General features: G+C 37.5%; 1 protein-coding gene across 2 annotated transcripts; it reads left to right on the top strand.

The window, feature by feature from the left end:
• The first annotated feature begins 3,611 nt into the window (after window positions 1–3,611).
• Window positions 3,612–13,290, top strand: LOC120739206 (butyrophilin-like protein 9). 2 transcript variants are annotated; one of them, XR_005697138.1, is made up of 3 exons: window positions 3,612–3,724; window positions 5,426–5,764; window positions 6,378–7,715. XR_005697138.1 is itself a non-coding variant. In XM_040040905.1 (3 exons), exons 2-3 carry the CDS (start codon window positions 5,539–5,541, stop codon window positions 12,939–12,941), a joined length of 447 nt encoding a protein of 148 aa, XP_039896839.1. In that variant the 5' UTR covers window positions 3,612–3,724; window positions 5,426–5,538; the 3' UTR covers window positions 12,942–13,290. The 2 variants fall into 2 exon arrangements, 1 of the variants encoding a protein (XP_039896839.1); XM_040040905.1 differs by lacking the exon at window positions 6,378–7,715 and adding an exon at window positions 12,721–13,290.
• Window positions 13,291–13,830: the final 540 nt, after the last annotated feature.

Below are 13,830 nucleotides of genomic sequence, written 5' to 3'. Positions count from 1 at the left end.
CCGACTGAAAACGTTAAAGCTCGTTGATCAGACTCTGCAGGCATATGAAACTTTTACCCTTTGGGTTTTAATATGTAAAAACACTGATTCAGTATTGTCCAATCAATCATCGAACACTAACAAACAGATATTAGTATTATGTAATCCAAAAAGACATCATCTGCACTCACACCTCGTCTACAGTGTTTATGCTAACACAGTGTGAACAGGTTTGATGATAATCAGAGAAATGTGATTGTAACCAGTGCAACTGGAGTGTCTGCTATCTGTCGCGTGATTGGCAGAAATTATTGAATGTAGTTAGATGTGGAGGTTGGTTCTCTTCGGTCGAGGTTTAAAGAGTTGAAAATCATCAAATGTAAAACACTAATGAAAGATCATAAGTTTGTATTCATTTAGATTGGGTTGCTTGTTGTTGAGTGTAACATATAGGTTGATGCTGGTAATTTTGTGAACCCATGTGACCAATCAGTGATTAGTGTATGAAACTGCTTTTTCCGTAGTAATTCCATAATAACTGTATTACTTTTTGAAAATAACAATAACGTGTAATACATGATGTTATCTTTGTGTAATGATACCGCTTTTATATTTTATTAGCAGAGTAATGCTTAGCCCTTGTAGGGGGGATTAATGTGGCCATGAGAATCACTTATATTTCCAAACTGCTGCTAATGAACCTCAGCAACTAGTCTGAGCCCTGGCTCTGTTGTTGTTTACATCTTCTGTACATACGCAAACAACTGCAAAAGAATCAGACCAAAAACTGATAGACCAAGGATGAGTCACAGATTTAACCTTCTCTTCATCTCTTGGCTGACCTGCAGGGGAGAAACAGGAGTGAGGTGTTGCTGTCCGGTAGGACCATGAATGACCAGATGAAGACCATATCCAGGTAACTCTTGATTTTCAATGTTGTGAAAGTGTTGTTCACTTCTTACTGTGGAGCAGCATGTGCTGGATTAGCAAGAGTGAAATTATTGCCTACTGACCAATCGTCTCTCCAAGAATAGTGTTACCTTACTTGGAAGATTTCTCTGACCTCAGAGTGGAGATAGCAAATTCATATTTTGTTTTCTTTCATTAGTACAATCAGTAAGAATATAGATTTTTGGATACAAATGTTATGGTTTATTATTATATTTTATGTTTTTGATTGGTCAATGTTGTCAACTCCATTGCTTCATGTAACTATAGATAAAATGATAATCCCTGGGTTAAGTTATCAAGCTAATAACTACTGCTTGGTCTGACTGCAGTAATGAAGCAAATGATATTGGAACAATGCCCTGGTATGTTGAATGCTTCTTGTAAAGGATCCATCTGCTTTCCATAACATCACATCAACAACATCTTTAGATACACACATCACACAACCAGGAAGCAGCTTCACCTCTGATCACACACACTCAACTCTACTCACTCACCTGGAGGATCAACAACACTCAGTGTGTGATGCTGATGGATTTCCATGAGCGTGTTTCTTTCATGACTACACGGCACTCGTATGTTCCATTATCATTAATCGTCACATTGTACAGATCAAGACACGTCTCCATCCTTCATCTGTCGTCCTGCAGATCCACCCGGTTCTTAAAGATGATGCTGGTCATCTGGAACAAATTGCTCATCCCGGTACAAAACCATATATTGTGGCTTCAGGTCAGCTCTGCTCCAATTTACAACCATTGATGTTGTTGTTTGGAGCTCGACATGGCAGTGTTGTGTTCTGTTCAGACTCAGATGTGATGATTTCTTGGTCTGAAAGAGGAACACAACACAGGCAGAGAGGTTAAAGATTAAAGTAGAATTGTTCACTTTTTCAACAGTCAATCCGATGAAGGGAAACAAAGAAAGTCCAATGAGCTCTGCACATATACACATAGGTGGTGTTTTTTTCTTTTTCTTTTTTTTTTTATTTAAAATAGAATTTATAGTATATTAAATCGTAACGCTAGCTGGATATAATTTTACTGTAATCAATTTTAGTATTAAGTGAACTAACAGTGATGGAAGAAATCTTAATCCCAAAAACTTTTTAATCATGAGCAAATATTTACTTCATAAGTGTGATGTGCTGTGATGATGTCATTATCAGCTGTTATTACAAAATTGATATAATTCACATGAATAACAACAGGACATAAGTGATGAAGTTTGTTTTTTTACTTTGTTATTCCTTTATAAAGTCTCTGTTCAGAAGACCACAGTCTGTAGGAACAGCAGAGATACTGTGTAGGACCCTCAAACTCCCAGGCCTCTGGTAGAGGACCCAAACTTAAAGACTGCCACCAGGGTGAGTGGAGTTATTTTTATAATATATTTATGTTGCATTATTGCACATGGACTGGTCTAGAGTATTAACTAACTTAATAACAACAGGCACCTTGCAAAGCGGCCTGAAGGTGACTTTCTAGGTAGCCCAATTGTGTGACTTGAGTCTTTCATGTCATTTAGTTGAATCTGCTTGTAAAGTATATACTATGTTTTCTACGTGGCTAGTTCATGCTGCTAAAGCTAGCAGATATGTTACACACTGGTAAGCTAAAATACATTTGGTGTTCTGTAGCCTTACTGTGTATATTTACAATTGATATCAGGCACTTAAACGTATTGGAAAGCTTACCTACATAGGTACTGATTTGGATTTACTGAGGTCTATCACTGACAGAAAAGGTCCGTAACTTCATAACTATGGTTACCAATCAATAAGTCATCATACTGTTAACATGTAACAAGGTCAATGCCTGTCCTCTTTATCTCAGAGAGAAACACTGTTTTTGTTTAAATACCTAAATTCACCTGCAGAAATCGGCACGACGAGAAATACCAAAGTTAGAAGACGAGCGTGCTTACGGACGCCATTTGCGTGCTTGTTCTGTTTGACTAGTTTAGAGGTACTTAGAGTGCTCTTATGTCTGAGGATCCTGATATTTTCAGTGAATAACAGAAAATCCAGTTTAACCTGACTACCTGAGACTAAATTTAAACTTAAACTAAAATAAGCTAAGACTGTCGTTGCCTTAGACACGTCACTCTGCACGTCACTTTAATGCGATCATCAACGTCCCTGGTGCATCTATCGTTAAATTCTTATTCTATATTATTTTATAAAAAATCAGGTCAGAGTGTTTACCAGGTTCAGTTGTTATCTCCACAGAACACCACTAATTTGTAAACCAGTAAGTGAAGCTTTCATCCTGATCAGCTGGATTAAGATTAACAGACTTTTGTCAACCTGTTAGATTACCTAGATGTAAGTAAATAAGTACATTTGATTTTTGTTGCAAATCGAAACCAATGCTTATAATTTAATTAAAATACAATAAATAATTCCAAAAAATATGCTTTTGAAGCTTTTAGTCTGGAGTGTTCTGAGGCTCAAAAAACGTCATTTTAACACTTACTGTCGTTCTGATGGCATCTGTGACCCTCAACGGTGCATTCTACTCGCTCACCGCACATGAAACAATTATCCCCCACACCACCAAATCACCGACACCAAAACCCACCCCCTACCTACTTAAGGTCAGTATCCAACTGTCTTCTTTTCATATCTCTCCCACCTTCCTCCTCACTCCACGCCCCGTTCACACACCCCTGACTAGAGATGAAAAAGAAGACAGGTGGATACTGACCTTAAATGTTTTATCTTTGTGGATAATTTTTCATCGTGACGATCAGAAGACTCTTTGAGGGTTTCACAGATGCCATCAGAACGACAGTAAGTGTTAAAATGACGTTTTTGAGCCTTCAGAACTATCTCCAGACTAAAAGCTTCAAAAGCATATTTTTTAGGAAACTATTTATTGTATTTTAATTAAATTATAAGCACTTTGGTTTTCGATTTGCAACAAAAATCAAATGTACTTATTTACTTACATCTAGGTAATCTAACAGGTTGACAAAAGTCTGTTAATCTTAATCCAGCTGATCCAGGATGAAAGCTTCACTTTACTGGTTTACAAAATTAGTGTTGTTCTGTGGAGATAACAACTGAACCTGGTAAACACTCTGACCTGATTTTTTATAAAATAATATAGAATAAGAATTTAACGATAGATGCACTCAGGGACGTTGATGAGTCGCATTAAAGTGACGTGCAGAGTGACGTGTCTAAGGCAACGATCAGTCTTAGCTTTATTTTAGTTTAAAGTTTAAATTTAGTCTCATGTAGTCAGGTTTAAACTTGGATTTTCTGTTATTCACTGAAAATATCAGGATCCTCAGACATTAAGAGCACTCTAAGTACCTCTAAACTAGTCAAACTAGAACAAGCACGCAAATGGCGTCCGTAAGCACGCTGCTCTTCTCAACTTTGGTATTTCTCGTCGTGCCGATTTCTGCAGGTGAGATTTAGGTATTTAAACAAAAACAGTGTTTCTCTCTGAGATAAAGAGGACAGGCATTGACCTTGTTTACATGTTAACAGTATGATGACTTATTGATTTGGTATATCCATAGTTATGAAGTTACGGACCTTTTCTGTCAGTGATTATGACCTCAGTAAATCCAAATCAGTACTCCTATGTAGGTTAAGCTTTCCATATACGTTTCAGTGCCTGATATCAATTGTAAATATACACAGTAATGCTACAGAACACCAAATGTATTTTAGCTTACCAGTGTGTAACATATCTGCTAGCTTTAGCAGCATGAACTAGCCACGTAGAAAACATAGTATATACTTCTACATAAGCAGATTCACTAAATGACATGAAAGACTCAAGTCACACAATTTGGCTACCTAGAAGTCCACCTTCAGGCCGCTTTGCAAGGTGCCTGTTGTTATTAAGTTAGTTTAATACTCTAGACCATGTCCATGTGCAATAATGCAACTATAACTATATTTATAAAAATAAATCTCCACTCACCCTGTGGGCAGTCTTTAAGTTTGGGTCCTCTACCAGAGGCCTGGGAGTTTGAGGGTCCTACACAGTATCTCTGCTGTTCCTACGACTGTGGTCTTCTGAACAGAGACTTTATTAAAGGAATAACAAAGTTAAAACAAACTTTCATCACTTTAATGTCCTGTTGTTATTCATGTGAATTATATCATATTTTGTAATATACCAGCTGATAATGACATCATCACAGCACATCACACTTTATGAAGTATTAAATATTTGCTCATGATTAAAAATGTTTTTGTGATTAAGATTTCTTCCATCATCTGTTAGTTCACTTAATACTAAAATTGATTACAGTAAAATTATATCCAGCTAGCGTTACGATTTTTAATATACTATAAATTCTATTTTAAATAACAAAAAAAAAGAAAAAGAAAAAAACAATCCACCTATGTGTATATGTGCAGAGCTCATTGGACTTTCTTTGTTTCCCTTCATTCTGATTGACTGTTGTAAAAGTGAACAATTCTACTTTAATCTTTAACCTCTCTGCTCTGTGTTGTTTCCTCTTTCAGACCAGAAAATCATCACAGCTGAGTCTGGACAGAACATCACACTGCCATGTCGAGCTCCAAACAACAACATCATAGTTGTAAATTGGAGCAGAGCTGACCTGAAGCCACAATATATGGTTTTGTACCGGGATGAGCAATTTGTTCCAGATGACCAGCATCCATCTTTTAAGAACCGGGTGGATCTGCAGGACAGACAGATGAAGGATGGAGACGTGTCTTTGATTCTGTACAATGTGACGATTAATGATAATGGAACATACGAGTGCCGTGTAGTCATGAAAGAAACACGCTCATGGAAATCCATCAGCATCATCACACTGAGTGTTGTTGATCCTCCAGGTGAGTGAGTAGAGTTGAGTGTGTGTGATCAGAGGTGAAGCTGCTTCCTGGTTGTTGATGTGTGTATCTAAAGATGTTGTTGATGTTGATGTTATGGAAAGCAGATGGATCCTTTACTATGAAGCATTCAACATACTCAGGGCATTGTTCCAATATTCATTTGCTTCATTACTGGCAGTCAGACCAAGCAGTAGTTATTAGCTTGATAACTTAACCCAGGGATTATCATTTTATCTATAGTTACATGAAGCAATGGAGTTGACAACATCTGACCAATCAAAAACATAAAATATAATAATAAACCATAACATTTGTATCCAAAAATCTATATTTCTTACTGATTGTACTAATGAAAGAAAACACAATATGAATTTTGCTATCTCCACTCTGAGGTCAGAGAAATCTTCCAAGTAAGGTAACACTATTCTTGGAGACGATTGGTCAGTAGGCAATAATTTCACTCTTGCTAATCCAGCACAGTGCTGCTCACAGTAAGAAGTGAACAACACTTTCACAACATTGAAAATCAAGAGTTACCTGGATATGGTCTTCATTCTGGTCATTCATGGTCCTACCTGACAGCTAACACCTCACTCCTGTTTCTCCCCTGCAGGTCAGCCAAGAGATGAAGAGAAGGTTAAATCTGTTGGACTCATCCTTGGTCTATCAGTTTTTGGTCTGATTCTTCTTGCAGTTGTTTTGCTTATGTACAGAAGATGTAAACAACAACAGAGCCAGGGCTCAGACTAGTTTGCTGATGTTCATTAGCAGCAGTTTGAAATATAAGTGATTCTCATGGCCACATTAATCCCCCCTACAAGGGCTAAGCATTTACTCTGCTAATATAAATATAAAAGCTGTATCATTACACAAAGATACAATCATGTATTACACGTTACTTGTTACTTTTCCAAAAAGTAATACAGTTACTTATGGAATTACTTACTGGAAAAAGCAGTTCATTACACTAATCACTGTATTTCTGTCACATTGTTGTCACAAAATTACCAGCATCAACCTATATGTTACACTCACACACAGCAACCCAATCTAAATGAATACAAACTTATGATCTTTCTATTAGTGTTTACATTTGATGATTTTCAACTCTTTAAACCTCGACCGAAGAGAACCAACCTCCACATCTAACTACATTTCAATAATTCTCTGCCAATCACGCGACAGATAGCAGACATCTTCCAGTTGCACTGGTTACATCACATTTCTCTGATTATCATCAAACCTGTTCACACTGTGTTAGCATAAACACTGTAGACGACTGTGTGAGTGCAGATGATGTCTTTTGGATTACATAACTAATAATCTGTTTGTTAGTGTTCGATTGATTGATTGGACAATACTGAATCAGTGTTTTTACATTATTATAAACCCAAAGGGTAAAAGTTTCATATGCCTGCAGAGTCTGATCAACGACGCTTTAACGTTTTCATCCATAAACTAGACTTTTCAGATTGTATTTTAATAACAGATGTTGTTCATCGAATTTCATAGCAGATCTCAATTTTTTTGTTTATATTGGATTTTTTAAAAAATATGTTACATGTTTACTATTTCTTATTTTCGTTTTTAATCATTTGAAATGTCTGTAACGCTTTCTCACACGCAAATGAACCAAACCACAGAAAATTCATTGTTTTGGTAAAATACAATTACATTTGCTATCATAACTAAAATCTGTTATCAATGTACTGTAGTTGTTGGGTCAGCCACAGGCTCTCACAGAATCATAAATAATAATAAATAATGCCACTCAGAGTGTTTAAACATTTACAGTTCATGAGAGACTGAAGGTCCTGAGGAGAGTTATTGTGCACAGCGCTGCCTACAGTGATTTTGTATGAGTATCTATGTAATCACTATATTAAGTATATTATATTAGAACTTTTGCTGTATTTTCTAATATATTCTAAATAAATAACTAAGTAATTCACTGCCAGGCTACTCTAGCCTCTGTGTTATGTTAATGTGCTATTTTTTGTTGTGTGCTGTGTTTGAGTTCACTTTAATAAGCCTTTCTGCCCAACCAGCACGTATTCTGTTCTCATCCAGATGCAGCACTAAAAGATAAAAGTAAAAAAAAAGTAAAAAAAGGCTCACTTTGCTGTTTCATTTGTATTTAAAGTATCAGAAAGTAAGTAATGAAAAACATACATGCATATTTAACTTATTTGAGGTCATTACAGACCACACAATATATTCAAGCATATTTGAAGTGTCTAAATTATTTGACAAACTGGTTCGTGTGAATGCATAGTGCACTTAAAATATGCCACCATCAGCACTGTGCACAAAGGAGGGGAGACTTTCCATCAAAGTCAACATCTGGAATAATGATCTTATGGCACATCCAGGTAAAAAGTCTAATTGAGATTTAAAAAGAAAACATCAAGAAAGACCAGGCCAATACCTGCTAATGAGTGCAGACAGAATAACAAAGTTTTATATTTTAACAAACAAATTTAAAGGACAAATATCTCGAGTGGGTCGCCACAGTGTCACAGCAGTCATGACCCTAACTTTACGCCTGAACAAAATCTAAACAGGTGAGATATAAAACTATGCACTGACCACGCAGTTTAAATGAAAAGGGAAATGAGCTTTAGGGAGTAAAACCACGTTTTATATATTTTTGTGTTAAGAAAATGTACATTAAAAATAGCAATAACAATAATAATAATAATAATAATATATAACAACAACAATAATAATGAGTAGATTCAATGTAAACATGTTAAAATGTTCCATATTAGTGACATCTAAAGATTTCCCAAAATATGACAAAAATGTACCCCGTATCTTTTCTTCTCTTAAATGAGTTTGATCCCAAACATCACCAGCTCTGCCATCCTTCATGCTCCAACTATTTCATGGCAGTCATTTAAACTGCATTTTCACGGCACTGCACCACTCTCTCCAACACAAGTTGACAAAGTATTTTCTTTGCAAAGACAAGAATCATTCACTGACAAAACTAGAAACATCATGCAGAAAACATAAAAAAATCAAACATGACACAGAGGAAATAAGGAAGCAGAACTCAGCTATACAACATGAAATCTGGGGACTGAAGGAGAAATACAAACACAGCAAAGCTCTGGAAGAATATTTTGCTGTCGCCAAGGCAGAGAGAGAGGCTGTTAGGCAGCAGAATGACGCTCTGTGACACGAAATTCACGAGATGGAAAGAAATATTTAGCAAAGACATATGCCACAATGGAAGTGTCAAAGAGATCATGAAAAGTCACCATGAGGGACTGCAGAAGGTAAATAAATGTAAATGGTAAATGGCCTGTATTTATATAGCGCTTTACTAGTCCCTAAGGACCCCAAAGCGCTTTACATATCCAGTCATCCACCCATTCACACACACACACAAGAAGGAACTCAGAGCTCCTGTTAAACCTCTCAGTGAAGCTTGAAATTGGCCATGAATGACATTAAAAGTCTGCTGCCATCTAACAGTGAAACTGGGTATTACAGCATGGCAGCTGCTCTACAAATAAGAGCAATGTAACCACTTTAAAAATCCAAAAGTAGTTTCTTAGTATCACAGTTCATGACATACATCTCACTTTCCTTTTATTCAGCAGCTGCAGTCAGTAAATATTTTGTGTGCGTTTTCTTACATTATTTATTTATAATTCTTCTTCTTCAGCCAAGAGCCCTGACCCCTGACCAGCAGAGCTTTAAGAGTGGTTTAATAAACAGCTTTGGGATCAAATCTACATTCACACACAGACAGAGTGGAGTGTGAGGTCGTCTCTACACATCTACCTGTGTCTTTGAAACAACAACTGTCAAATATTTGCTTGTCAAATATCTGAGTCTACAGCCGGAGCAATCAGGAATGTGGTTGATATCAGCACTAATGTCACACAGATCTAAGGTGTGTCTGTTTTTAAACCCTGATGATCAGAGGAGTGTTTGAAGGTTTCAGAGATCCTTCAGAAAATGTTTAAATGTTTCAAATGAGCTTTCAGCCTTTAGGTGAGTACAGTCGTGTGATTTACTGTAAGTGCGGCAGCAGCTGCATGCTCTATCTCCCTGGAGACTATTTGCTGCTACTGATCTTTTTCGTGTTTTCTCTGTGTCTGTTTCTGCTGCTTCTTGTCCCTCACTGAAAACAGATGTATGGTTCTGCTCTGATGGGTTTGTATAAAAAGGATGTTAAAGTGAAATTAGTCAGTTAGTTCAGCTTTGTCATACAGGTTCAGTTCACGCATATGAAGTTGTTACATTTCTTAATTTTTTAAAATGTATTGTTTACTTTTTTAAAACTGCTCATGTTGAATAAACATTAAGTAGGTTTATCAAAGTGTCTTGACACATGCTCAATCATCCAGCTAAGGAAATCCCCTAAAGCCTTCAGTGGCCTGAAGAAGTCACTTGGGTGAGTGATGAATTGTTGAATACTGAAAACTCAACGTCGAGATGAACAGAATCAACTTTTGGGGAGTTTATCCTTTTGACCTACAGAAAGAGCAGATGGATCATACCAACCTGCTATAAAAATCTTTGTATGGCTATCATGTATCATCTGTATGTACATCATCATCCTGATTATCAGAAGAGAGTTTGAGGATTTAACAGATCTCCATACAACAACAGTAAGTGTTTGCTGTGTTTTTCTAAAATCATTTTCAGTCTTTTAGGTAAAACGTTTCAGTTGTCATGGTTACATTTCAGTTAACATCCACCCACAAAAATGTTTTAACAGAAAACTGTTTTTAAAAAAAGAGTGAGACTTCATTTAAAATGTAATTTCCTTTTTAGTTGATGCGACCCTGTAAAGCTTGAACCTTGAAATCGTTGCCACAAAATTCTTTTGCTTTTTCAATTTTCAAATGTCGTTTGATGTAATTTCCTTTTGAGAAGTTGAATTTGAAGAGTGGCGTCTCTAACTTCAAATGTCCTCAAGAGACACAGAAGAGTTTGAACCAGCAGCTTTAGCTTAAACCTTAAGTTTAATCTTGTGTCGTCAGATTTAAACTCAGGTTCAGTTATTCAGTGAAAATACCAACAGACTCAGACATTTAGAACAAACTAAGAGTCAGATCAGCAGAAACAAGAACACGGAAATGTCTGCTGTAACTGCGTCGCTCTGCTCCGCTTTGCTGTTCGTCGTGTTTGTTTCAGCAGGTGAGATTTAACTTTGGCATAAAACATAAAGTATGGGCTGCATAGTAAAAATATTTCACTGAGACCTATTTTAATACTGATTCAGTATTCTCGATAAAACGAGAATCAAACTGCCATCAGAAACAAAACGTACTTCTGCTTCAACGACTGTAACACAAACTGTTCATACATGATGACCGACATATGAGAGGTTCTGATTTTGTTCTGTGGAGATCGTTCAAGAACTGAGCACTAAAACTTTGACACTTTGCCTCGTTTGTTACGACGCACTTATTTCTGCTCATCCTCAGTCCAACCTACCAAACGTCACTCTAATGCGACGTTTTCAAGAGACATGGAAGAGTTTAAACCAGCAATTTTAGTTTTATTTAAACCTTAAATTTAATCTGATGTAGTCAGGTTTAAACTCAGGTTCAGTTATTCAGTGAAAATACCAACAGACTCAGACATTTAGAACAAACTAAGAGTCAGATCAGCAGAAACAAGAACACGGACATGTCTGCTGTAACGGCGTCGCTCTGCTCCACTTTGCTGTTTGTCAGCCTCTTCGTGTTCGTCTCTGCAGGTGAAGTTTAACTGTTATAAAACTAACAGAGTATGACTCTGGTTAAATCAATAATAATATTTCTCAAAGGATTATTTTCATATTAATTCAGTTTTTCTGTTTGTGTGAAGGAGACACAAGGCTGGGTGGAATCTGTGTGCACCTAACATGTCAGTGTTTTTCAGATCTCACACAGACAAAGAAGTGTAATGTGTGTGTCGGTGTGATGTGTCGTAGTTTCAGGAGTCAGTATACATCCAGGGACAGATCTACAGAGGTGGCATGTGCATGTGCTGGTTTTGTATGTGACAGTGTTGTTTATTAAAATAAGCTGAACCTGGGTGGCACATGCCACTCCATGCCACCTCTGTAGATCTGCCCCTGAGTGGCATTGGCTACATTTTAAGCCATATTACACAATGTTACACCTTGGTACAGTCCAAACAGCACTTCCTATATTTTTGTGTTCTGCTTTCTGAATCCCAGGTTTTGCTCAACAGATGCTCAGGAGCATTAAAATAAATAATTTTTCATAGTTATCTCTGCTAAGTTTGTAATATACTTTACTTTTATAAACATTAACAGTGAATATCGTGCATATGTTTTTGATAGGCTGCTGTAAAAGTAAACAGTTTTACTTTGACCTTTAACCTTTCTGCTCTGTGCTGTTTCCTCTTTCAGACCAGAAAATCACAGCTGAGTCTGGACAGGACGCCACTCTGACATGTCGAGCTGCAAACAACAACATCATAGTGGTAAAGTGGAGCAGAGCTGACCTGGGAGATGAATATGTCCTTTTGTACCGGGATGATCAGTTTGTTCCAGATGAACAGCATCCATTTTTTAAGAACCGGGTGGATCTGCAGGACAGACAGATGAAGGATGGAGACGTGTCTTTGATTCTGAAGGATGTGACGATTAATGACACTGGAACATACAAGTGTCGTATCATCATGAGAGAAACACGCTCGTGGGAATCCATCAACAACATCAACCTTCATGTTTGTCCTCCAGGTGAGTGAGTAGAGTTGAGTGTGTGTGTGATCAGAGGTGAAGCTGCTTCCTGGTTGTTGATGTTTGTTTCTAAAGATGTTGTTGATGAGACTTTGTAGAAAGCAGCTGGTCTGAGTGATGTGATCAGAGTGCAGTAGATAATGTCTGACAGCAGTTTGAAGAGGAAATGGATTCTGTTCTGTTCTTCACTCATCACCTACCTGACAGCTGACACCTCACACCTGTTTCTCACCTGCAGGTCAGCCTGGAGGACACACAGAGGATGGAGGGAAGAAGGATGGAGGGAAGGAGGCTGGACGGAAGGAGGCAGGAGGGAAGAAGGATGGATCTGTTGGACTGATCGCTGGTCTTTCAGTTTCTGCTGTGTTTGTTACTATTGCTGTTGGTTGTTTTTTGATCTGCAATAAAAATAAACAACAGCAGAGTCAGGATTCATTCCAGCCTGCTGTTGGACTGTAACCTGTTTGAAATGTCTCAGAGTTTTTCTTCTGCTGCTGTTCAGACTCTCAGTGTTGTCAGTGAACATTCAGGTACAGACAGATGATCTGATCATCCAGCAGACAGACATCAAACACGTCCAGAGTTGGTTTGATGATAAATTTCTCTGATTATCATCAAACCTGTTCAGACTGTGTCAGTGTGTCTCTGTGCTGTCTGTCAGAGACTCTGTGAAATACAGTGTTTGTTCATCTTCACAGTTTTTATGACATCAGTCACCACTTCTGTGGAAACATTTTGGAAAGCTGTACCTTCCCCCTCAGACACTTTAGGTTTTTTTTGTTGTTTTTTTATGTCGGAGGCAGGGGCGGATCTAGAAGGGTGGCATGGGGTGGGAAGTGCCACCCTAAAATGATCCCTTGCCACCCCAAGTGCCACGCTAGTTTTGCATATGACAGTGTTGTTTATTAAAATAAGATAGCATAGTTACAGTCAACAGTGAATATAAATGCTAAAACTGAATATATTGCATAGTGTGCAATATCCACCATCCCCCCATCAACCATTAACAAATGGTTCAGCCCTTAGCAGGACCAGCTTTTTTCTTGTTTTCAGTAGCAAGCCATGTTTATGATCGAGCACATTTTGAACAACACCATTGGAATATCGGATTTTACACAGTTGGATGTTACACTCTGGAAATGGAAGGAAGGTGAGTGTTATTAACCCTCCGTGGTCCACGGACACGCTGCACCTCCAAATCACATGACTGATGTAAGCTGACAACAAGCTGCAGCCAGCTGAGTCTCTATTTCAGCCCATATTGAAAGTTCGGACTTCAAAGTTTTTAAATTTTAATTACAGGCCAGTAAATCCAGAGTTGTGATAATATATATAAGCCACGCTTTTT

This window comes from Simochromis diagramma, unplaced genomic scaffold (genome assembly GCF_900408965.1).
Source record: "Simochromis diagramma unplaced genomic scaffold, fSimDia1.1 OVJJ01000349.1, whole genome shotgun sequence".
NCBI lineage: Eukaryota > Metazoa > Chordata > Actinopteri > Cichliformes > Cichlidae > Simochromis > Simochromis diagramma.
Note: the sequence above shows the minus strand (reverse complement) of the source record. Positions and strands in the feature narration are given on the sequence as shown.

Excerpts from the sequence above, each read along its gene's own strand:
- LOC120739206 (XM_040040905.1), top strand. The coding sequence starts at position 5,539 with ATGGTTTTGTACCGGGATGAGCAATTTGTTCCAGATGACCAGCATCCA. Across the intron at positions 5,765-12,720 it reads GAGTGTTGTTGATCCTCCAG|GTCAGCCTGGAGGACACACA; the intron begins GTGAGTGAGTAG and ends TCTCACCTGCAG.